Source organism: Xyrauchen texanus, chromosome 50, assembly GCF_025860055.1.
Source record: "Xyrauchen texanus isolate HMW12.3.18 chromosome 50, RBS_HiC_50CHRs, whole genome shotgun sequence".
NCBI lineage: Eukaryota > Metazoa > Chordata > Actinopteri > Cypriniformes > Catostomidae > Xyrauchen > Xyrauchen texanus.
This window is the reverse complement of record NC_068325.1, coordinates 14,068,008-14,094,331: the sequence shown is the minus strand read 5'-3', so window position 1 is coordinate 14,094,331 and position 26,324 is coordinate 14,068,008. Positions and strand designations below refer to the sequence as shown.

The following is a 26,324-nucleotide window of genomic DNA, read 5'->3' as shown; positions in this document are numbered from 1 at the left end:
AATCTGCATGGCGGAGGTCAAATCTCAGTTGCCTCTGCATCTGAGAACATCAATCCGCGCAATTTATCACGTGGCTTGTTAAGTGCGTTACTAGCTTCACGCTATTCTCCACGGCATCTACGCACAACTCACCACATGCCCCACCGAGAGCGAGAACCACAATGTAGTGACCACAAGGAGTTTAACGTGACTCTACCGTTTCTAGCAACCAGGCCAATTGGTCGCTTAGGAAGCCTGATTGGAGTCACTCAACACGCCCTGGATTTGAACTTGCGACACCAGCTTCTTTACTTGCTGTGCTACCCAGGCCCCCTCAAATAAATATTTTATTTTTTATGCACTAACTAGTGAAAGTGAACGTTAGCATGCTAATTACATGCTGGTTGGAAGCACTACAACTACAGAGTGTAGTTTAACAACTATGCTATGGCTAGCACAGAATTTGCTTAATGAAGCGAGCAATCAATTTAATGTGTGTCATCTACCTGTCCTCATCATTAGCTTAGGCTCCACTATTCCCCATAATTGAAACCCCCAAACCTCTAACATAACAGATACTCTTCTAAATCTCAACATGACAAAACATTAAACACTAGCATCAAAATCCAAATTTTGAGCTGCAATATTGTCATGGAAGTGACAAACATAAATGCCTTTTCTCTTTTATGACAGTTTCAATATTATTATGCTCCCCTTGGCTATTGCCTTCATTCATTTATCAAAGTGGCTAAAAATGGCCTCATTATGTTTGAATATGCTAAATGTTTTAAGCTGCTTCTTCGCGATGAGAATATGTAGTATAACTGCATCATTAAACTGAAACCCTTGAGCTTGATCTGCCTATTTATGGTGTGGTCTGTCGAGTTTCTAATTCAGTGAATGACCGAAAATAAGAGGCAGTTTCTCCGCGACGAATAAAAACAGAACGCATGTGTCTCGAGACACGTTTTTAACAGTTGACGTTCTTTTTTTAACTTAACACTGCGTTTAAAAAACGCGGCGCTCTCGCGGGAAACGATAAAAAGGCGGCAAGACGCGGCGCAACCGTCAAAGACGACCGTCTAACACATGTACAAACATAGAAAAACAATTGAAAAACAGCATGGACGGACGTGCAAACAGTTGTGGCCTGAACGGCCATTTAAGCAAGAAAATTATTGGCGTTATTTTCAGCGAATAGAGCTTTAAAGGGGGCGGGTTTATGGTAACTTTCTTCCGTTTCTGACGCCGCTAATGTATGAACAGCTGGAGATGATCGGCGTATTTGTAAGCCAATGGAATCGCCGACTGGGCGTGGTTATTTCGGCATGTTTCTGCTACTGTATGAACAGCTGGAGATGCGCTGCTGTTAAAAGCACTCGACGATCATCAGGTGACGTGCACTGAATCAACACGACCGTTCAGTCATTGCTTTGCAGACTGGTGACTTTGTTAACAAAAGCAGGTAAGATTAATGTTTTTTTGTTCTTTTGGAAAATGAAGATACTACTTGTAAAAATGTTACGTTTTTATACCGAGTCGACCTTGTATAGTTATAGCAAACTTTAACACTAAAACAACAAGGACGTTTTTTTATAACTCTATAATGGATACTGTATAGTGTATACTGTAGTGTATACTGTATAATTTATAGTGTATATGGATTGCATTTTAGGTGTCAAAATACAAGTTTTGATGGCTTGGTATTTAATATCTCATAGTAAATATAATTTGTAATGGACTGTAAAAAAAAGTCTGTAAATTAACTGGTAAAATCTTGTAAAAAATAGCCACTACAATAATAATAATAATAATAATAATACATTTTTTACAATTACGGTGAAAACCCATAATCATCCTTTCCTAGAAGTCCCTGCGTGACCCATCACATTTCATTATATTTTATGGGAATAGTTATGTTTCTTCTTATTTTTTAAATCAGTTATGTATGTTATGGTGTTCTGTGTTGTAGTATGTAGTTTAGTTCATGCTTATTGCATTATTTTAGTGTCACATTTGTTACCCTGATGGTGTTTTGTGTTTGTGTGATTAACACTGTGCACTGTCTCATCCATGTATATTTATTATTGCTACAGGATGGGCCATTCTTGAACCTTAAGTCATCAGGTGGCCTTTTGTAGTTACTATGATAAATAACAATACTTATTAAAGTAAAAAAAACAAAACACAGACTTATATAGTTCCAAAAGGTTAGTATATCAAGTTTATAATTTAATAATATAAACGGTAGTGGACTGTAAAATATATCACTGAAAAAAATTATGTATTAGAGGTACACAAATGTATACGTTTGTTTAACTTTAAGTTCAAATTAACTTTAATATTATTGTTTCTACCTCATTTAATTGTCTCAAAAGACAATAATGATTGAGGTCAGTCATGAAACATAAATCTCCAAAGAAATGCAGATACTACTGCATTTCAGCTGACACATTCACATGGGCTAGGAAACAGCACATGTATTCAACAGGATTCACCAAAGGAAACACTAATGACCCTAATGGTGACTTTACACAAAACAACTAATTACAGTAAAACAACATCAATAATACTAAAAAGTGCTGAAATCTCTATGATTTCTTAATAACAACTAATAAGTTCCTTTTGACAAAACAAATGTGCTTAAGACAGAGGGGAACTGGCCCCCCAGATGTGCGTTGTGACAAGCGCTAGACAAATAAAAATGACTTGACTTGCTTAAATTATTCAAGGGCATATTGGTATGCCCATCAACCTCAGTCCTGTACTTGAACGTTTGAGTTAGTAGTACTTAACATTTTTTTAAAAGTTCACCTTATAATTAATATTTTGCACTTTAATGCAAATTAAGCAAAGCTAAAAATTTTATAAATATGCAAGTTTCTAGATGCTATTTATTTTCTTACATTGTGGCTGAGCCAACAAACCGTTTTTTCTGGCATCAAAATTACAACCCGTAAAGCCAGAAACACGGTCACCGTATTTTTTATGGTTTATTTCTGACAACCACAGCTGCTGGTATTTTACCATAAATTTACTGTAATTTCTTTTTCACAGTGTGTATTTTATGGTTTGGGGCAACAAAGAATATCTATCTTTGTCCAGTTGTCATTGAACAATATGGAATCCTAAGAAATAGCAATCAACAACCAATGGGATTTGTCCATTTAACTCATAACTGTTTTTAAAATAAATAAATAATACTTAAAGGAATATTCTGGGTTCAATTCAAGTTAAGCTCAATCAACAGCATTTGTGGCATAATATTGATTACTACAAAAGTTATTTCCACTCGTCCCTCCTTTTCTTTAAAAAAAGCACAAATCTGTGTTCCTGTGATACACTTACAATGGAAGTGAATGGGGGCCAATCCGTAAACGATAAAATACTCAAGGCCACAAAACGTAAACAATATGTGTGTTAATATGATTTATTGTGATAAAATCGCTTACTAAGCTTTTCTGTGTAAAGCTATAGCCAATTTTACCATGATAATGCAATGCCGTAAACACTAAAGACATAAAACGACCGTAAATCAGCAATTTAATCCACTTTACGGCTCAAATAATCCATTAGTTTAAACAGAAGAATTAATTAGTGCTTTAATAAAATTATAAGCTTCACATTTCTGCTTTTAAACCCTCCAAAAATTGGCCCCATTCACTTCCATTGTAAGTGCATCACTGTAACCTCAATTTTTGTATTATTAAAGGAGGGACGAGTCAAAATTATTTTTTGAGGTAATCAATATTATGCCACAAATGCTGTCGATTGAGCTTAACTTGTGTTGAACCCGGAATATTCCTTTAAAGCATAGATGATTAGGACGAATGACAAGAAGTAGGCCTCACTTGTTGTTCTAATCAAGCTACCATTAGTGTATAACCTTTCTTTGTTACACAAAGCAGTGTTAACACCTTCTTCTCAGCAGAGCCACACAACTATGTATTGAATTAACTGTTTTGTCACTTAAGTTAACAGATTCCAGGAGTACTGATTGACAAGTGGTTTCAGATCCATCATTGGCGAAATCATCACAATATTCATTATAGTACAAATAATAGTATAGCATGGAATGCTTTTGTTCAATTGATGCAAAGAGAAGATATACAGTTTTTTCTTTTTCAAAGTTGCTTCATATTAAATTTGATATGTTTAATAATACTGTACGTCTTGGATAAATCGATACTTACTGTTTTAATAACCATCAATGAGCTACTGAATTATTGTCCTTTTTTATATGAATGCACACTTGCAGCTAAGCTTGCGCAGTGAAACAGTCTACAAAGGTCAACTAGGTAAAATACTTTCAGGTCTTACTAAATTCTTTGCATTTGATTAATTAGACATACGTTTAAATCTAAAGAATATGCATTTTACAGAACATGGCAACCCATTAACCTATCCGATCTCTTATAGTTTTGTCTTCCTCTTGTTTCCTGAGGTTCTCAGCCGTGCACTTGCAGGTTTGCTCTATTCATTTGGTATGCAAATACAAGTCTTACTTGCTATTTTTGGCAAACATATGTTTCCATCCATCAATACTGTACAGAAACGTAACAACCATAAGCTTCAGCCACCAACAGCTGAAGTGTCTGTATGCTACAGGTGGCAGTTGCATATGGTTTTGAAACAGTTTTGACCACTATTAACAAATCAATACTTGCTTGCAATATTTTCTAGAGCTAGTTTATTTATGTTCCCATGCTCCAACAGCTTTGACTTGTCTTGAAAAAGTGTTGTCGGTGCACTGATAGTGTTGCCCCCACAGACTGATCTCACAGTGAGATCGGAAAGAGTAGGTCGACTTATCTTTATCTAAAATTGCTGTATACTTACCGAAATTTGGAACACTGCCCCATGTGGCCAAAGCGGTAAGTGTTCTTGGGCGTATGGTCACATGGGAGCACCATCTTCTGGTTGTTATGTCCGCAAAGCGAGTTGTTTTCTGCTGTACAGGCACATATGAGGAATGCCTGTTTTAAGTCTACAGTCCATCCCAAACCTATACCTTACCTTAACCATTAGTGTATGAAAAATGTAATGTTAGATGTGAAAATGCAACATATGCAACATGGCCGTCACTGATTATGTGATTGCGCTTACTCCCTGGTCACAACAGGATTTGGGATCCATGGTGTTCCCCGCTGACAAGATGCGCATCCAGATGCGACACGCCTCTGGGTGCGCCACTGGGGAAAGCAATTGAGCTGGAGCCGTTGCAGACATGTCTGTGAGGACATGACGGTGGTCCGTGAGTCGACATTATGTCGACGATCCTAGTGCATCAGAACTATCGGAAACAACATGCTGACTTCCCATGTGATCATGTTGGCCCCCATGAGGGACTCAGCAATTAGTCCCCTCTTGCCCCAGTGTAAGTGCTCCTCTGTGGGAGACTGTGTCAGCATAGCAGGTCGCCACAGTTTGTCTGTATTCTTTTCCACTGTCAGGCCTCTGGGAGAGACCCAGAGATCCAGAGGTGCAAGAGTTGCACTATTATGCAATAAAACCATTGTTTTGTCATTTTGTATTTTTTTTATTTAATCCATGTAAAATCCATTTTACTCAGTAACTAGACATTTTGTAGAGCCAAAATTATTAACTATTAATTGTATCTTATTTTCTAACTTAAAGGAATATTCCAGGTTCGATAAAAGTTAAGCTCAAATAATAAATACATTTTAACAGAAGAATTAAGTGCTTTTATAAAAATTATAAGCTTCAGATTTCTGCCTTTAAACTCTCCAAAAAGTGGCTCATTCTCTTCCATTGTAAGTGCCTCACTGTAACTTCGATTTTGGCTTTTTTTTTTTAAGAAAAGGAGGGACGAGTCAAAATATATTTTTGTAGTAATCATCGTTATGCCACAAATGCTGTCGATTGAGCCTACTTTGTATTGAACCCAAAATATTCCTTTAAGCAAAAACGTGAGAATATTTTGCATTCCCCTAAGACTTCTTAAGATTGTGATTATATTTTTTCTTAAATGGTCAACGTTTATATCTAGAAACCTTCTTACAAAATTGCATTATTTATCCTACTAAACCTTCTTGATTTTTGTGTATCCGGCCCCAGGTCTTAGACTGGAGTTTTACTTTTTTTTTTATACCAAGTGTATGTGCGTTCTTTCCAAAAAATATAAAAAGACTTATATATTTTAATGTATAAAAACCCATTTATATTATGTCTGGAAAATAGCAGGCATGCTACTGTATAATAAAGACAACATGCTGTTAAATTAAGTAATTTGCTAAATAAAAAATAAAAAAATAATCTTAATACTGTAGTTAAACTAAAGCCAAAATTAAGGATTAATATAATATATAGAATATTTTTACTTTGTATTAGGTTAACACTGTATCTGTTTTCTACCCACTCAACTTTAAAAAAAAAACAAATGTATTATATACCATATATTATACATTTTTTTTTACATTTTCTTTCTTTTCTTTTAACTTTTAACTACAAAATCCACTCTAAAACCAAGTAAACGTACAGGCATTTTTCTCAGTTATAGTGTTAGTGTAGTTACTGCATTTGGCCTTTGTGAAGTTGTTTAACATAGAAAATATTCTAATTCATTATTATTATCTGGATGCTTTTTGTTCACCTTAAAATTAAAATTCCGCCTTAATTTTCAGAAACTTACGTTGTTCCAAAACTTTTGAATTTTGAACGACATGAGGGTGAGTATATGATGATGGGTGGGTGAGCTACTATTTGTGTTTTTACAAACATGATTAGAGATTAAAGGTAAAGTGTGTATTTTTTTGTGCCATAAGTGTCATCAAACGAAATTGCAAAGATAATGACAGGTTTTCTGAACATCATTGAAAAGTGTACTCATACCACTTTTAAATTGAATTCAACTCGCATCTGACTATTGCAGACACTGCTGCTGTTTCTGTGGTTACGTCTACCAAAGTATCACAACTTTAGTTGGGATAACTGATTCTTGAAAGCTCAAGAACTAAGTTAAGTTTCAAACCAACAACAAAACATATCAGTGCTTATATGTGCATTACTTTGAGAGCATTTTCATGTTCTTTTTGATTCAGTTAAGGCTGTGTGCTTCATATCAGCTTTCAAATTTAAGGAACTTTAAACTTAGCGACCAACACGTTGTTTGGTGATAGAGATCTCGTCAAAAATTCTTCTCACTTCCTTGCGACACATTTATCTCATGACAAACTGCCCGGCCCTGATACAAGCCACCTGTCAAAGCTTTTAGGTGTGTGTGTGTGTGTGTGTGCAATATTGCTTACATATGCTCATTTCAGTATTCTCTTTATATGGTTATAATAGCAGAAAACAAGGATTTCTCAAGATCACTTTTCCGCCTGTGTGCCAATGGGTGGGTGTGATGGCAATGGACACTCATGGACCGTGGGACTGCCGTTGCACTATCCGCAAATCATTGGCTTTGAGATTTTAAAAATAGATGAGGTCACACATGTCTAATATGAGAGAAAAAAGAATGGCCGAACTCCCTGGGGCATTTACATCAGCAGTTAGTCACTTTACTTATAGCAGTAGTAAGGAAAATGCCCATATGGAATCATGGGCACAGAATTATGCAGAAAACTCAGAATATAGCGGACTGATCTCACTGGAAATTTGGTGACAGTAGGTCGAAAGTTGTTTGCTGAAATCGGTCAGTGGCTGAAGCTGCAGTTTCTAGGTGAAATGTCCACAGAGGGGCGCCAAAAGTTAGTTTTTTTTGTTGGGATGTCATAAAATATTTTGACTTTTGATCAGCACGTTATGTTATCTATATATTTTGTGGAATCAATATATGAAAATTAGCCGACATTTAAATTAAAAGCCTAATTTACATGCTTTCCAACACTCTCAGTTGGCCTCTGATTAACGGTCTGGTGTAATAGCATTGGGAGACCACAAGAGGGTGATATGACATTTACTGAAGCCGGTTTCAGGTGGGAAAGCACCGGTATCACACACGCAGGGCAGCTGATGTAGTGCAGAAGTTTTAGTACTTCTTCAAGAATGAGCAAAGTGATGTCGATGAGTTTGCAGGTTAGTGTATGAAACTGTTGTAACTGCGGAAACTGAACAATTACAAATGGCGACATTTATTATGCAATTTCTCTATATGTAGCATTGAACATGTCTTTCATTAAAGCTGTCAAACCACAAAACAACACACTTGTAACCGAAAATACATTGTGTTGGCACTATGAAAGATACTTATACACAATAGATAATCCAATGGTGGCTAGAGTAAATAATCTTTGTCCTTTAATAATGATTTGGGTCAAATTTAATTGAAAACTATGTGAGAATTTTAACGCTGAGTGTTGGCGTTGTGTGTGTACCTTCACAGAAAATTATTATTCTGAATTTTAGAACACACCATGTTGTTTATGTCCGGTGTGCGACCCCCTTTAATTTACCCTGTCATTGAAAAGACAAAGACATTTGTGCAACAAGCAGCCCTATTTATATATTAAAAAAAATCTATCTAAAATCTAATAAAAAAATATCCCGATATATAGCGATAATCATCGGGGAAATTATGCAAAATATTCAACATGCATATTTTATTAACCCTACACCCAAATCCAAACCCCAACCATAAAACCTACAGGCAGTAAAGTGTAATTTTAGAGTGAAAATGCAACCTCCAAATCACTCTCATCATTGTTTATGTCACATTATGAATCGGCACAATTTGCTCCACTTTTGCGTGTTTTTTTATTTTTTATTAAACATTTTAGCTAGCAGCCATTAAGACTGTATTACTCGCAACTCAGTTTAACCTATTTTCCTATGTTTAAATCCATTCCACAGACTTTCCAACAAAATCAGTACTGAAAATGCCAAAAACTTTGGCAGATTCCGTCTGGGCTTGTCAAAGGGCCAATCTGGGCATTGAAAAACACACAACTATCTTATTTCCCAGAGGGATTGATGGCCAATGCATTATTGTAAATTATATTTTTCATTGGATTTAATTGATGTAAGCGCAAAGTTGCAAAACTTGTCAAAAGAGTCAAGCTTAGCTTCATAATTCAAGCTACAAGATGTTTCCTTACCAAATTTTACTATACTTACATAAAATAAATTGTGATTGAATGCATTATTATAAAGTAATTTTCTGATTGGACTTAACTGACTGATGTATGTGCGAAGTTGCAAAACTCCAACTCATCAAAATATTCAAGCTTAGCTTCCGAATTCTAGCTACAAGACTTTTACTTACCAAATTTTACTATACTTTCATAAAAAAAAAAATGTATTCTTATTGACAGAAAAAAAAAATTGCAATTGTGCAGAAATGTAAAGATACTTTCTTCTACATGTGTTTGTCAGGTACTAGCAATCTAGCTTGAAGTAGTTATTTTTGTCCAACTTTGGTTGACCATCAAACAAGGTGCATTGAAGTAGCAAACTACTAGTAGAGCAGGTAAACCAACATCACTTGTTGATTGGAGAAATTACACCTTATTTAAAACCAGATTAAATTAGTTTACAAGTTTAAGAGTGATTCTCCATTCTCATTATAATATGCAGAGTCAGCTGTAAGCAAGCCACAATATGTTAGTTTGAATTAAAATGGGTTACATGTTTACTCTTTGGTTGTTTGAGCATCCAGACCAGCAACATTGGGTCTACCAATGGTGTGAGTTTGAGTCTGTTTGTCCGACCAGTAGAAACCATGGGAGTTGGAAACCTGCTTGACAACAGCCATTATTTTTGCAAGACCATTTGGGTGACTACACAGTAATGCAGAAAATACACACTTCACCTTTAAATTCTCCAATGAACGAGAAGGTAGTACCTTCTCTACTAGCTAATAGCATTCTACCATGCTCCTTCAAGGACTCTAAAATCTCTCATTCTCTGGCTAAACCATTTAACATCTTTCAATGACTGATGATGCTCCATTTCACTCGTTTGTTTCCATTTCACTCATGGGAGAACAGGGGGTGGATGAAAATGTTCATTTTATTGAAACTATTATTCTAAGTGTGGTTGTAACACATGCTAACTTTACTTTACCTTTAAATGGAGATTACATATTTTTATCCCATTCCCTGTGGAAATGCTCAATGTTTGCTGGGATTATTCAGACTGTGGGGGTGTTAGCATGTGCCCATGCTAACTTTACTCCCAACTGACTCTCTATGGGGCATAAGTAAACACCCTGCTGTGATCCATAGTTGGGAAGTTTGCTTGGTAGTCGGTATTGGCTAAACAACACACAGATATTATTTTTCATACAGTAAATGGCATCAAAACAAAAAAATAGTTCTTGAAAGGCACTACAGAAACTTTTCACTTAATGTCTTTTTGCAAATTACAGACAAACCTGCTCCAAACACAGAATATAATGGGGAGGAAGAAAATACAGATTTCTCGGATTCTTGACCAGCGAAATCGACAGGTTTGTACTTGTTTTTACTTTGAAACGGTTTAAAGACATATTTCACTTCTATAATATGAAACATTTCAGAGTGAAGCAGAATATTAAAGAAATAATGTAGGGTGGGACTTGGATTGAATTGTGGATGTTAGGCTATTAGATCATTGCTTACCATAATTTTCTCCCACCCTTGCAGCCTAGCTTTAAAAGCTAAAATCATATCAGTGGCTGATTATGAAAACAAGCATTTTATTTTACTTCGAATTTTGATTCTGTTGTATGTCAATTAAGGCTGTCGATTTAACATGTAAATTCAGTGTGAATAACTGTATAAAAATAATGGGGTTAAAAATAAACACAATTAATCATGGCCAAAGACAAGTCTTGTTACATTCCGTAACAAGAAATTTTCCAATCCAAGCCTGCAGTGCCACCTTAAATTTTTTGCAAGTCACAATCAGCAGGGAGCAGTCAGGGCAACTCCAGCTGTACAGACAAGAAAACCGACAATTGTTCAAAGCTGGCCCCATTGGCCCGGTCGGTAATCCGTCCCTGCTCCAGCCAGGTCTCCTAATCAGCCAAATTGGCCCGGTTGGTACGGAGGGTAGAGTCACATGGGATAACTTCCTCGTGGTCGTGATTAGTGGTTCTTCGCATGTGAGTTTGTTTGGGATTACCCGACGGCCGCGCTACATCCATCAATCTTCTTGTCACTACCTCTCATCTCACTGCTTGTCCTCTTCTGCTATCAAATCATATGGATACTATGTTGCCTGCTGCTCATCATGGGAGAAATTATAGTTCACCAACACCGATCTACGTGTTGTGACTGTCAAGTCAAGTCAAGTCAATTTTATTTGTATAGTGCCTTTTCACAACACACATCGTTTCAAAGCAGCTTTACAGAAGATCAGAATTAACAGACGATAAAACTGTAATGTCTATAATGTCGATGAATCATCATTGTGTAATTAAATAAAATACGATTGTTAATCATGTTTAAAAATAAGTCATTAAATACTAATTGTATTAATAACCCCAGTGAGCAAGCTGAAGGCGACTGTGGCAAGGAACACAAAACTACATAAGAAAAATAACCTTGGGAGAAACCAGACTCACTGTGGGGGCCAGTTCCCCTCTGGCTAACATCATGAATATAATGCCATTATTACTTATGTATAGTTAAAGTCATGGTTTAAAATTATTAAACTAAGTAAGTGTTAAGGGTCAGTGTTTAAACATCGATTTTGTTTGAACTGTAAGATTAATGACCAAGTCCATCCTGGATTAATTTTAACCGGTAATTTCGGTGAGGTTCAGTGTGGTCCATCCTAAATCCAAGGTTCAGACAATGGCATATGAAGTATCCCATGTCTTATGGTTGGAGGTGGCATCAGTTCATCCTCTGAAGTCCATCATAATAGTCTGAAGTGATGTTTGGCTGGCACTGACTGCATTTAGTGACACGTAGCAGTGGAGTCCAACACGAAGCAGGAATGGTGCTGGTTCCAGCTGGTTCTGGTGACCTCAGTATAGGAGTCCCGAGGTTGAGACAGGGAAACAAATAAAATAATATAAGCATAGATGTCATTCAATTTATTGCAGAGGTATAAATCATGATCAATGTTTCTGGTTCCGGCAGACCCAACTAAAGCGGCCTAATTGTGGGTTGGAGGATAAATTAGGTGTATGCCTGGCTAAATAGATGAGTCTTTAGTCTAGACTTAAAATGAGGGAGTGTGTCTGCATCTCGAACAGTGTTAGGGAGACTATTCCATAGTTTAGGAGCCAAATATGAAAAGGATCTTCCTCCTTTTGTGCATTTTGATATTCTAGGAACTATTAACAGGCCAGAATTTTGCGATCGTAATGAACGTGATGTAATATAGCATGGTAGAAGGTCACTTAAGTACTGCGGAGCTAAACCATTCAAAGCTTTGTACATAGTTAACAGAATTTTTAAATTAATATGGAATTGAACAGGTAGTCAATGTAACGATGATAAAATGGGGCTAATATGATCATATATCTTGGTTCTCGTTAGCACTCTGGCTGCTGCATTTTGAACCAATTGAAGTTTATTTATTGATCTTGCTGGACATCCTCCCAGTAATGCATTACAATAATCTAGTCTTGAGGTCATGAATACATTAATTAGTTTTTCGGCATCAGCAACAGAGAGCATGTGTCTTAATTTAGCAATATTTCTTAGGTGGAAGAATGCTCTTCTACAAACATTTACGTTTACATTTATTCATTTGGCAGACGCTTTTATCCAAAGAAACTTACAAAAGAGGAAAACATAAGCGAATCATCTTAAGGAGACAGTGGTACGAACATACGTAGAGTGGCCATACTACAAAGTTTCACTATCATCAGAATAGTATACAAAACAGATTTAAGTGCAACAACAATTGTACATTTCTTTCTTTTTTTGTGACTGGTTAAGTGCTCTTGGAAAAGATGTGTTTTTAGCCGTTTTTTGAAGATAGAGAGTGAGTCTGCTTCACGGATTGAGTTGGGAAGGTCATTCCACCAACGTGGTATGATGAAACTGAAAGTCCAGGAAAGTGTTTTGGTGCCTCTTTGTTTTGGTACGACAAGGCGACATTCCTTAGCCGACTGCAGGCTTCTGGTGGGAACGTAGCTCTGCATAAATGTTTTTAGGTATGCTGGAGCAGACCCAGTAAATGTTTTGTATGCCAGCATCAGGGCCTTGAATTTAGTACGTGCATGAACCGGCAGCCAGTGGAGAGAGACAAAGAGTGGTGTATCATGTGCTCTCTTTGGTTCATTAAAGACCGGACATGCTTCTGCATTCTGGATCATTTGGAGAGGTCTAATTGCACATGCAGGAAGGCCTGCAATGAGAGCGTTACAGTAGTCCAGTCTAGTTAAGACAAGTGACTGAACGAGCAGTTGTGTGGCATGTACAGAGAGGAAAGGTCTTATCTTCCTGATATTGTAGAGTGTAAATCTACATGATCTTGCAGTCTTTGAGATGTGGTTTGTGAAATTTAGCTCATCATCAGTGGTTACCCCTAGATTTCTGACCGTTTTGGAAGGCGAAACTGTAGTTGGACCCAGCTGCACGGTGATGTTGTGTTCAACAGCAGGGTTGGCTGGAAAGGCAAGGAGTTCGGTCTTTGCTGGGTTGAGTTGCAGGTGGTGTTCCTTCATCCAGGCTGAGATGTCTGCCAGACAGGCAGCGATTCGAGCAGTCACTGTGGTGTCGTTGGGCTGGAAAGACAAGTAGAGTCCCAGTGATGTTGTGTATATAGAGAAGAGAAGTGGCCCAAGCACTGATCCCTGAGGTACCCCAGTAAGTAACTGATGTGGCTTGGATACCTCCCCTCTCCAGGCTACCTCAAAGGACCTTTCTGAGAGATAGGAGTTGAACCCGCCAAGCACAGTTCCAGTGATGCCCAGTTTAGAGAGGGTGGAGAGTAGGATCTGATGGCAAAGATATCTGCTGTCAGTGATGTGTCAGGTGGTGGAGGGGGAGGGCAGAGAAGTTTGTTGGATGTTCTAAACAAGCTACGAGTGTCTGTGGGGCTGTTGATCTTGGTCTGGTAATATGAAGTTTTTGCAGCTTTAACGTTATCTGAAAAAGTTGCAAGCAGAAGCTGATATTTACCTAGATCGGCTGGATCCCTTATCAACAATGCCTCTTCCAGACCCAAAACACTCTTTTCCACTGTTAACAAACTACTTACCAGCCCTCCTGTGTCTTTTATTTCTGATTCTGCTGAGCTCTGTCAGTCATTTCTTCACTTCTGTTAAAAATAAATTTAATTCACTATTACATTTTTTTCCTCCTATTGTATCTCCAGATGCACCACAGAATTTCCTCACTTCCTTTCATGATTGGCACATTTTCTGACTTTGCCCCTACTGGCCATCAAGCAATTACTGAGTTAATCAAGAAATCTAATTCTACTTCCTATCATTTAGACCCGGCCCCCACTGCCCTGTCTGCCATTTCGAACTCCCTTTCGAACTAAAAACTGCACAGTCGGGTCCTGGGTAGCTCAGAAAAAGGGGAGGGGGAAAAAATGACAAAGCCTGGCCTAGACCCTTCTGAACATAAAAATTACCAAACTATTTAAAATGTCACTTTTCTGTCCAAATTGATGGAAAATGGAATTGATGCCTCTCTGCTACAATCCTATCTGGCCTCACACAATCTCTTTGAGTCTTTTCAATCTGGTTTCCACCCACTCCATAGCACAGAGACTGCTCTCATTAGAGTCGTTAATGATCTTCTAATGGCCGCAGACTTTGGTGCCCTCACTATTCTTGTTCTCTTAGATCTCAGTTCTGCATTTGACACTATCTCACACAGGATACTAATTTCTCACCTCTCTGTTATTGACATTTAAGGTACTGTACTATCCTGGTTCGATTCTTATCTCTCTGACCGTCAACACTACATCTCTAAGGCATCCTTCAGGGTTCTGTTCTTGGTTCACTGTTCTTCATCACTTATTTGGTTTCCCTGGGTCACATCATCCACCGGACTCAACTTTCACTGTTATGCTAATGACTCACAGCTTTATATCTTTTCAAAATCCACTGCCCCCTTATCCACAAGCTCTTTATCTGCATGTATCAATGACATCAATACCTAGATGTCCAATAATTTTCCCAAACTAAACACTGACATAACTGATGTACTTTTAATTGGTTCCACAAATCTTACATCTTGCCACTATGATCAGCCTGTTGATATTGATGGTGTTCTTGTCAGACCCTCCTCTACAGCCAGAAACGTTGGCATTACTTTTTATTCTTCACTCTGCTTCCTCCCTCAGGCTCTACATGGTCTTTCACCTCATTACATCACAGATCTTATTCATCTCAACACACCATCTCATTCACACAGGTCTTCTGACTCCTGTTTACTACTCATCCCACTTTACAAGCTGATATCACTGGGTGGCAGGGCTTTTAGCTCTACTGCTCCAACATTATGGAACACCATACCACACTCCCTCCACGACCTCAACACCATACATGAGTTCAACACCCACCTGAAAACATATATCTTTGCCCTATCTCATTCTGACTCTTAATGAATTAATTTGTATTGTTTTGTTTTTTTTTGCTTGCTACTTGTAAAGCAACCTTTAGTTTGTAGAAAGTCTCTATATAAAATAAACTTGTAATTTTTTTTTAGAAGATTTTAAAGTAAAATAACACTATGAAAATTATAAATGTACTTAAAAGCGGTTTAAATTTTTTTTTCTATACAAAGTGTGCTAGATTTACAGTGTTAAACTAAGACGGAAATGCTTCTACATGCTCTTCACAGTTTGTGAAAAGGGTAATTTGGGCCTCTCTTTGCCTTCAGGCCATTTTGTACCAGAGCAGAACTAGGGTTTTTTCCCCACACCTGATTTGATAGAAATCTACATCCAATAAACACTACTTCAAGCTCTACATTAGAATGTGATATTTTCATCCAGGGCAAATCATCTTAAGGTGTTAAACCAAGGTAAATATGTGTCCAAAAAAAGATTCCCAAAAGACGCAGAGTGAGAATTTAAACCATCATAGCATTGTATCTTTCAGAGGTTTCTGTAGCAATACTCCTGTGGTTTTTTTTCTGTTTTTCAAGGTGACATTTACCAAGCGCAAATTTGGTCTGATGAAAAAAGCCTACGAGCTGAGCGTGTTGTGTGACTGCGAGATTGCTCTCATCATCTTCAACAGCACGAACCGTCTCTTCCAGTACGCCAGCACTGATATGGATAAAGTGCTGCTGAAGTACACCGAATACAGTGAACCTCACGAGAGCCGTACAAATACTGACATACAAGAGGTACAAGTCAAAAATCTCCATTCTGAAGCTCTTCTATTAATAATATATCATCAAATCAGATACTGCTATCAGGTACTCTTAATGTTTCTGTTGATGTTATTTAATTGCAATGGTACAATGGAACTGTTATTAGGAGTAGATATACGATGAATTTTATCGACTAATCTGTAGATTTTTACATACTCTATAGTATGTAGAAGTGTTCGTCTGCAGATTTGAAAGTATGCTTGAAGTATACAGTGGAGTCCAAAAGTATACTTGAAATATATGAAAATGTATAAAAGTATATTTCAAGTATACAGTGGATTCTAAAATTATACTCAAACTATATAAAAGTATACTTTTGAAGTATACAAAGGAGTTTAACAATATACTTGAAGTATATAAAAGTATATAGTGGATTCAAAAATGTAATTGAAGTAAATAAAAGTATATTTGAAGTATACAGTGGAGTCCAAAAGTATAATTGAAGTATATAAAAGTATACTTGAAATATACAGAGGAGTTTAAGAATCACGCAATCATAGAGCTCTCATTTCAGCAGGACTTTTTAAGTTCTTCCAGTTTGTGAAGAGTTCGTTATATCAAGCTTCCTGTTGAAATCTCCAAGCTGCAATGGAGAATGAGTTAATTTGAGAGTTCACAGCCATTTATACACTTTATACACACTGATCTGTGGCTCTGCAGATGTATAATATTGGACACACTGCATGAAAATCAAGCATTTGTAGGGTGTGTTGTGTGTGTTTGTGTTTGTGTCTGTGTGTGTGTTGTGTGCTATGTGCGTGTGTGTGTGTGAAGGAAATGACAGCAGAGAGGCGCCTCTTATTCATAATGTGGCTGTATATTATTTCATTAAATGCATCCTTCTGCTGTTAAATGATCACACTTGGCCTTATAGAGGCTTTTTTTTTATAATTATTTTCAAATGGGCTTTGATTTAAGCTCAAAACTCTCATATTACATTACTGTAAAGCAGTTAATGAAAAGGAGGAGTCGAGAACTGGCTTGACAATATAAATAATAGTTTTAATGACAAACTTAAAAGACAAACACACACGTCGGACATGTCCGTAAACTATCTCTCTCTCCTGCACAATCCTCAGCATTTGGCCTTTATCCCTCTCAGAGGCTTGATTAACCTGATAAGGGACCGGGTGTGTATAATCACGACCCCGGCCCCGCCCTCTGCCCTGCCACAATTACATTTTGCTAATGGCAGCATACTTTAATAATGTACCGAAATTAACAACAAGATGATATCGTACCATTTTACATTTTGGGATAAACTCCTTATGGTTGCTATAATATGTGGTTCTCGCCCTCTGTGTGGCGCGTGGTGAGTGTGCATGGATGCTGCAGAGAATAGCGTGAAGCCTCCACACGCGCTACGTGATACAAACCATATGATAAGATGCACGGATTGACGTCTCAGACGCAGAGGCAACTGAGATTCGTCCTCCACCACTCGGATTGAGGAGAGTCGCAACTCCACCATGAGCACTTAGAGCACATTGGGAATTAGGCATTCCAAATTGGGGTGAAAAGGGTAGGAAAAAAAAGTCTGAGACCACTAGCGAATGCATTTTGCGTTTTAATTTTTCATTTCGAACTATATTGCCAGAATTACAATTTTAATTTCACAATGAACTCACTCTCTCTCTCTCTCTCTCTCTCTCTCTCTCTCTCTCTCTTTCTCTCTTTCTGAGTGCTCCAGACTTTAAAAAGGAAAGGACTGGGAATGGATAGTTCTGAGCTCGAAGACAGCATGGTGATGGGGACAGAGAAATATCAGCTCAGCGAAGGCATGGACCTCTCAATCTCTCGCCAGCGCTATTACGTTAGTACTGTATTTCTGATAACAGTGAATTAACCAGTGGTCAGATTGTTTCTTTGTGTTATTGTTACATCGTAGTGCATTGTAAACATAAATAGAAACCATTCATGTTCACAAATATACATGCATGTGTATACATTCATGGATCCTGTATTTATGCACTTCTTAAATGCACATTATGTTGAATATTTTTAAATCTATTATCAGGATCCTTCACTCCGCACAGAAGCTCAGATGATGGGTGCGAGTAGTGAGAATGGCTACACCAACTCCTTGAATCCAAACCAAGGGGCCCAACGGACTCAATCCTACAAACCTCTGTGCACCAGGCCTTGGTCAGCTGGTTCTGCTGGATCAAACTCCCATACAGCTCTTGTGGGACCACATGCAGGTATGACCCATGTCCTTAAAAATGGGCAAAAGATTTCCAAATATTAGTTAACTTTATACTATACTCTTAAAAATATAGTTCCCAAAAAGGGTTTTACAGTCTGATGCCATAAGAGAACCTTCTTTTTTGTATCCCCTTTTCTCCCAATTTGGAATGCCCAATTCCCACTACTTAGAAGGGCCTCGTGGTGGTGCAGTTACTCACCTCAATCTGGGTGGTGGAGGACAAGTCTCAGATACCTCTGCTTCTGAGACAGTCAATCCGTGCATCTTATCATGTGGCTCGTTGTGCATGACTCTGTGGAGACTCCCAGCATGTGGAGGCCCATGCTACTCTCTGTGATTTCACGCACAACTTACCACATAGGTAAGAGAGCGAGAGCCACTAATCGCGACCACGAGGAGGTTACCCCATGTGACTCTACCCTCCTTAGCAACCGGGCCAATTTGGTTGCTTAGGAGACTTGGTTGGAGTCACTCAGCACACCCTGGATTCGAACTCGCAACTGCAAGGGTGGTAGTCAGCATCAATACTTGCTGAGCCACCCAGGCCCAGAGAACCTTCTTAAGGTCCACAGTCCTTTACAAAAACCACCTAAGGTGGCCCTAAGTAATGTATTTGGACCCTTATGTAAACCCTTATGCATATGTAAAAATGGATGAATATCATTGCATTAGATTAGACAGGTATCCTAACTGTTGGAAAGGCAGAGCTTAGAGCGCCTGTCAGTCAACGGCATTATACAGCGGAGCAAGGCAGATGAAATACATGCCTGTGATATGTGCTAAGATAACTTGCTGTGGGTGCTAAAGTGTGCGTCCATGAGTGACTAACCACACACACATAGACACATACACACAAGTATAAACCTGTTCAAATACACTCCTATACCCTCATATCAACCTGACTACCTGAATATGCAACCTGTCATGTGCCTGTGACTTGTGGCTTCTTCAATGTAAATAAACCCCTTTTGAATGGAACCTGGCTGTTTGGATCCTATCCTGTGTTCTGACCGACATGCCAGGAGGCGAATGGATAATTAGGAAACTCCTTAGTATACCGCCTTTGTTCCTGCCCCAAACTATCAAACACTAACAAAGCACCGTAGTTCATCGCATTAATTATGGGCATGTTCCACTGATATTTGACAACCAGAAAGTTCAAAAATGTTGAACGGTATATCTATTGTTTTACGATTTAAAGCTTGCTTGTGAAATGTTTTGCATGAAAACTGTGCTTGATATTGTGTTAAATTGCACAATGGGGTATTTTTAAGGGTTCAAATAGACCACATTTTTAAACATAATCACACAGGAAATCGACATATAGCATCCAAATGTGTACTCCATTTTCTGATATTCCATATATGGACCACATCCTGCCAAATTACTGGAGTGCCATCTCCATCATAAATTTTTGCATTAATTCAATCATCTTAAAAGTTCTACTGCAAACTCCAAGATGCAGGTTCTGGTCCCATGAAAACTAGGAAGTAATTGCATTCACATAAATAGTTGTCAGCATGATTTGGAAGTTACATTTCCGATCTAAAATTACGTTTTACTCAGTTTTAGGGTTGGGGTTAGGGATAGAGGGTAGAGTTAATAAAATACTCATTTCTGTTGACTGTGTTATATCATTTACAACTAAAAATGCAACTCACTTTTGGCACCACCCTGTGCAAATTTCACCTCACAACACTTCCAGTTTCAGTCAGTGGGGTAATAATTAGAAAATTCCATAATCATAGACCAACTTCAGCAACAGAACTTGATCCCTATGTAACGGCAAAAACATCAATAATCTCCAAAGAAACATGATGTCAACTTGTGGACCATGTACAATGGGAAATGCTTCTTGATAAGAAGAGGGAAGTAAAGAACCATTGAAAAAACTTTATTAATAAAAGTAGAGACATTTGGACATTTGTTGGAGACATTTACTATATAGAACTATTTAAACCACTGCATATAAAATATACTAGTCAATATAACTGTGGTTCTGTTGCACTGTATCTTCACTCGTAGAGCCACTTAAACAGTTTAACTTATTATACCTTTTACTTATTATAGTAATTTTCTGATAGTGTTACACAGAAAGAGAGTGGGGAATGCTGCCCGAGTGGAGTATTTTAGTACTTTGCACACAGGAAGTTCTCATATGTGAAACAGCTCACCCTCTCAGCCACACACACACATACAAAACAGTATTTAAAGACAGAACTGTGGTTTCTAGGCAGAATGTCTCACACCTGCTGGACTTCGTAAAGCAGCATCTCTTCATCTTCATATGACTATTAGTTGCACCGCATGGGAATTTTCTACTTAAAGCAACTTGACTGAATACCTACCAAACGCTGTTGTCAGAATCTAGCATTTTAACTTAGCTGCACAGTGGCGTACAAAAGTCCTGGTCCACAATTGAAAATATTTCTAATGTGCATTCTTTTCTAATTTAAAAAGAAAATTTTAATGTTAAAAATCTTTTTACGTTTAATTAGTGGTCTAGACATTGAGCAGAACTTTTTTTTTTTTCTTTGTTTCAACTCTTCCTTGGCCTTGCGGAACTTTTGGACCCATTTAGAACAACTAAAAAAATGGATCAAAATGTCCCGCAAAACCAAGGAAGGGTTAAAATGGTAAAAATTCTAAAACATTTAGTTTTTATTTCCATGAATAAATGGTCTGTGACGTTTGGACCATATTATATATCAAAATACTCCAAAATAATTGCCAAATATAACGCATGATCAGTTCCTGTAGTTCAGCTGGTAAAGCCAGAAACGTACTTTACGCAAGTACATGTACGCAAATGCGAGCACTTGACCAATGCATGTGTGGTCTGGTTGAACTGTGGTGGTAACAAACCTCAGTACTCAAGGGGGTGATAGAGTTACCTTCAAAAGATTGTGCCATTAAACAATGTTATTATTCAGATAAGTTGCAATACATATATTGATTTTAACTTGCTCAAAAATATTTTCTTCAAAATGCAGCTCTACCATGGCAGTAGCTTAGCTTACTCTTAAAAGATTTAAATTGACTTTAAAATCAACTTGTAGCCACATTGAGAATGCAACACGTACTTGCGTTGTGCTATGATTTTCAGTCTGACACATTTTGGAATGCCTGAAATCGTGCTTGCGTAGCTGTAAGTGCACATGTGCAAAGTATTTTTCGACCTTAAGGTTGTGGGTTCAATTTTCAGGGAGTACTGATAAATGTATACCTTGAAAACACTGTATTCACTGGAATTCACGAGTGGTGGTGGCGTAGTGGCTAAAGCACAGGGCTGTTAATCAGAAGGTCACAGGTTCAAACCCCATGGCCACCACCATTGTGTCCTTGAGCAAGGCACTTAACTCCAGGTTGCTCCGGGGGGATTGTCCCTGTAATAATTGCACTGTAAGTCGCTTTGTCTGCCAAATGCATAAATGTAAATTCAGAGTTTTCAGTTCAAGGCAGGTTCACACTTATCAGTGAAATCTGTTCATCTAACAGTTTAGATAGTGAATAAAAAAAGTAATCTGGGAAGGAGAACTTCTGTTTTCAGTGAGCGGACAGAGAAGGAGGTAAAAAGAACCAGAGAGAGGTATTATATTTCACTATATATTTCGAAATATTAATTTCACCCACATCTTGTTTTTCACTTCCCATATGACTGTGAAGGTCTGGGCTACTCGATGTTCTCCCATGGCAACCTGAGCAGGGCGTTGGAGATTAAGACACCGCCTCCTCTGAGTATGACCGGTGATGGACGGCGCCTTGATGCGCAGGCCGGACTGTGTGGAACCCACAACAATTTGGCAAATGCTGTGAGAGAGTCTACCAAAGTACTCTCTTACACATACATAAAAAATAAATTTTTGTCTCTTTTGTTCTAGTGTCACTGAACATAAATTTAGCACATAGAGGAAGATGCAATGTTATCTTGCAAATCACATACATTTCCTGCTAACTCATTATAATAACTTTCATGAATGAGTCACTCATTGAATTATATAATGCAGATCAGATCGGCTCAGTAGCTTTGAAATTATATTTCATTCATCATTATGATTTCAAAATTGGTTTCATGACATTTCTATTTGAATATTCAGTGACTTTGAATACAATATTATATTATATGATCACATTCATAATTGTGCTGTTGTCCTGTAAATTATATGGAACAACAGCATGATTACAAGTGTGATATTGGTTTATACTGCAGTTTAACAATCAAGTCAATCATTTTAAATAAAATGCATTTAAGACTAAAATTGGCCAGTAAGTTCTTAAGTAACATTTCTTCTGTGAAAGCGAAAATGGTTTCAAACAAAGTCAAAGCATCAAGCACGACTCTGCTCTCTGCACTGCACTCAGAATTAGTAGCGTTTTGTTCATAAATGAGTCATCTTTGAAGTGAATGAATCATTCTCATTCAGCTTCATTGTTTTCAGTGTTTTTTTGTTTCACAAATCTGTTGATTTAATGATTGAATGACTCTCTTATAACATAAAAGACGCTCATTTGTTGTCACCTACTGGAATAAATATGCAATTTCCAAAAAATGGTCACTTAATGAATCAGTGAATTAAATTAAAATCCCCATCGTGAAAACCGCAAACATGTAAACGGAGTGATACAAATAATGAAGCATTCCAATGCTGTTGGACTGTATATCGGCACTCTTGGAATGCCTCTTGTCCAATCAGATTTGAGGACTGGAATTAACTGTTGTTTAATATATCATAACTAGATAGAGTAGGTGACTTTAATGTTGGCTTGACAAAGCCTTGTCTGAAAGTTGGATGGATGGATGGATGGATGGAAGATGGATGTTGGATGGATGGATGGATGGATGGAAGATGGATGATGGATGGATGGATGGATGGATGGAAGATGGATGTTGGATGGATGGATGGATGGATGGATGGATGGAAGATGGATGTTGGATGGATGGATGGATGGATGGAAGATGGATGATGGATGGATGGATTGATGGATGGTTATATTTGGTTATACTTTGTGGAACGAAATGAGCTGCATTACAAAATTTCACAGATTAGAGTGCAACAAGAATTTATTTTTATGACTGAATGGTTAAGTGCTCATGGAAAAGATGTTTTTAGCAATTTTTTAAAGACAGAGATTCTGACTCACTGATGGAGTTGGGAAGGTCATTCCACGAACGTGGTACAGTGAAACTGAAAGTCCAGGAATGTGTTTTGGTGCCTCTTTGTGTTGGTACAACAAGGCACCGCTCATTAGCTGACCGCAGGCTTCTGGTGGGAGCATAGCTCTGCAGAAATTATTTTAGGTACTCTTGAGCAGACTCAGTGACTGTTCTGTATGCAGCATCAGAGCTTTGAATTTGATACCTGCATCAACTGGCAGCCAGTGAAGAGAGACAAGGAGTTGTGTATCATGTGCACTTTTTGTTTCATTAAAGACCAGCCATCCTGCTGCATTCTGGATCATTTGCATGGGCCTAATTGTGCATGCTGGGAGGCCTGCAATGAGAGCGTTACAGTAGTCCAGTCTAGTTATGACAAGTGACTGAAGTCACTCAGCTGAATGCTGATGTTGTGTTCAACAGCAGGGTTGGCTGGAAAGCTAAGGAGCTCCGTCTTCACTGGGTTGAGTTGCAGGTGGTGTTCCTTCATCCAGGCCGAGATGTTTGCCAAACAGGCTGAGATTAGAGCAGTCACCATGGTGTCGTTGGGCTGGAAAGACAAGTAGAGCTGTGAGTCATTGGCATAGAAGTGGATAGATAGAAAGATAGATAGACAAATAGATTATGTATTGTAATGAGATATGACAAGCCATGCTTAGCTAAAACATGTGTTTTGCATGTGTTTGTTTGAATTCTTTGACAATTGGAGAGTGAATAGTCTTGGCCCATTTGAGCATTTCATTTTGGATTTATGATCATCCACTCTGTCAAAAACAAAATTCTGATCAGTTAGAAAAGATATAGCAAGACAAGTCAGAACAGTCTGAAGGTCTTTGTCAAGTTTAGTGAATGTAGCTTGAAAGGTTTAGGGGAAGTTACAATTGATAATTTTGGTCTTGGTTAGGGACTTTGGAAAAACCCAAAACAAAGTCTTTTAGAATCACAGTTTGTTGGCTTTGTCACGCCAACATAATTACATATATTATTAAAGTTATTATATTTGTATAAAACAAATACTATATGGCTTGTTGAGCATGTTACTGCAGAAACATAGCGCACTGGAGGCTTCACGTATTCTCTGCGGCATCCACGCACAACTCACCATGCGCCCCACCGAGAGCGAGAACCTCATTATAGCAACCACGAGGAGGTCTCCCCATGTGACTCTACCCTCCCTAGCAACCGGGCCAATTTGGTTGCTTAGGAGACTTGGCTGGAGTCACTCAGCATGTACTGGATTCTAACTCGTGACTCCAGGGGTGGTAGTCAGCGTCTTTACTCTCTGAGCTGCCCATGCCCCCTCCCTTACGTGTTTGTAAATATTATGGCTAATTAGATAATGTTTCCAGCCACCAATAGTAGTGTAGCACCATTCTACAAATTTGACCATGTTTAAATCCCTTACACATAATTCTGCATATTTTCACCCAGTGCTGAAAAGTGTAAAAGTCTAAATCTAGCGTTTTTTTTAATTGTGCTTTCTTTGTTCATATCTAGAGAGCGCTGTATCATAGTATGCATGCCGGTGGACACATGATGACGATGGGGAAGACAGGCTTACTGGGCCACAGTCTAGGGAACTACGGGGCCTCAGGTGAGGGCCAATTTAACTTCTGTATGTATTTAGATTATGAATGAAATACCAGTGCTTGCAAGGACACACAAGTAGATTTACAGTAATTATTTGAAGCAAATGAATGTGCGAGTATGAAGTTATCAAATGAAGTATTTATGGGCGGTTTTTCTCTTAGACTATAGCCACCCAGGTTACACTGTGGGTTTCCATCGTAATTCAATGAATACTTGGCAACCTGTGCCTCATCAGGATGCCCAACAGTCAATGGTTAGCCCTGGGTGAGATGTCTTCTCTTTATATATATATTAATATTATATAGCCTATATTAATACATTAATGGGCAGTGATTCAAAACATAGTAAGTTACATACCTAGACAACATTTTTAGGTATTTTCAATTTGAATGTTACCTCTGATATGTGGTCTAATGCCCAAAAACCTGTCTAGTTAGGTACTGTGGATCCCTAGGCTTTAAAACACAACTATTGTGTGCTTATTGTCATTTCATATTGTAATGCTTTATTTTAGGATTGCCTCAGGAGGAAACTGCTCATATACTTCCCAGTGCTCTTCTACCTCCTCACCGCCACACCGCTCCCGCAACATGACCATCAAATCAGAGCGCACCTCTCCTGAGCACATGCTCTCTGCCTCGCCCCCCGGCCATCACATTGTACAGCATTCACCAATGGAAGAGCCCAAAGTGACGAACCTCACAACTGCAGAAGAATATACGGCTATGGAGAGACAGCATGGTCCACCTGGAGACCCTGGAGAAGAGAAAAGCAACCAGCCTCTGAAACAAACCAGGATCAGTAATGGATGGATAAGATAACTAGTTGCCCAAGCCTCTTCAGCACAAATTTATGGCTCTCTACACTGTAGTTTTTACTTAAAGGGATAGTTCACCCAAAAATGAAAACTCTCTCATTATTTACTCACCCTCATGCCAACCCAGATGTGTATAACATTCTTTCTAATGCTGAACACATACAAGTGAAGGGGTCCAAAACTTTGATGGTCCAAAAAGCACATAAAGGCAGCATAAAAGAAATCCATACGACTCCAGTGGTTAAATCCATGTCACAAATCACTATTTAAGTCCTTTTTTACTATCAATGTCCACTTTCACTTCTACATTCTTTTTTGTTTTTGGTGATCCTCATT

The 26,324-nt window shown here is 38.1% G+C and overlaps 1 protein-coding gene across 2 annotated transcripts; it reads left to right on the top strand.

The window, feature by feature from the left end:
• Positions 1–1,369: 1,369 nt before the first annotated feature.
• On the top strand, positions 1,370–26,105 carry mef2b (myocyte enhancer factor 2b). Of its 2 annotated transcripts, none has more exons than XM_052124477.1 (9): positions 1,370–1,444; positions 10,310–10,390; positions 15,990–16,193; positions 17,911–18,033; positions 18,238–18,421; positions 22,093–22,238; positions 25,079–25,175; positions 25,333–25,435; positions 25,686–26,105. In XM_052124477.1, the coding sequence occupies exons 2-9, from the start codon at positions 10,337–10,339 to the stop codon at positions 25,990–25,992; spliced, it is 1,218 nt and encodes a 405-aa protein (XP_051980437.1). In that variant the 5' UTR covers positions 1,370–1,444; positions 10,310–10,336; the 3' UTR covers positions 25,993–26,105. The 2 variants fall into 2 exon arrangements, with proteins under 2 accessions (XP_051980437.1, XP_051980436.1); XM_052124476.1 differs by having other exon boundaries at positions 22,093–22,256.
• The last annotated feature ends 219 nt before the right edge of the window (positions 26,106–26,324 follow it).

Excerpts from the sequence above, each read along its gene's own strand:
- mef2b (XM_052124476.1), top strand. The coding sequence starts at position 10,337 with ATGGGGAGGAAGAAAATACAGATTTCTCGGATTCTTGACCAGCGAAAT. Across the intron at positions 10,391-15,989 it reads TTGACCAGCGAAATCGACAG|GTGACATTTACCAAGCGCAA; the intron begins GTTTGTACTTGT and ends CTGTTTTTCAAG. Across the intron at positions 25,436-25,685 it reads CAGTCAATGGTTAGCCCTGG|GATTGCCTCAGGAGGAAACT; the intron begins GTGAGATGTCTT and ends GCTTTATTTTAG.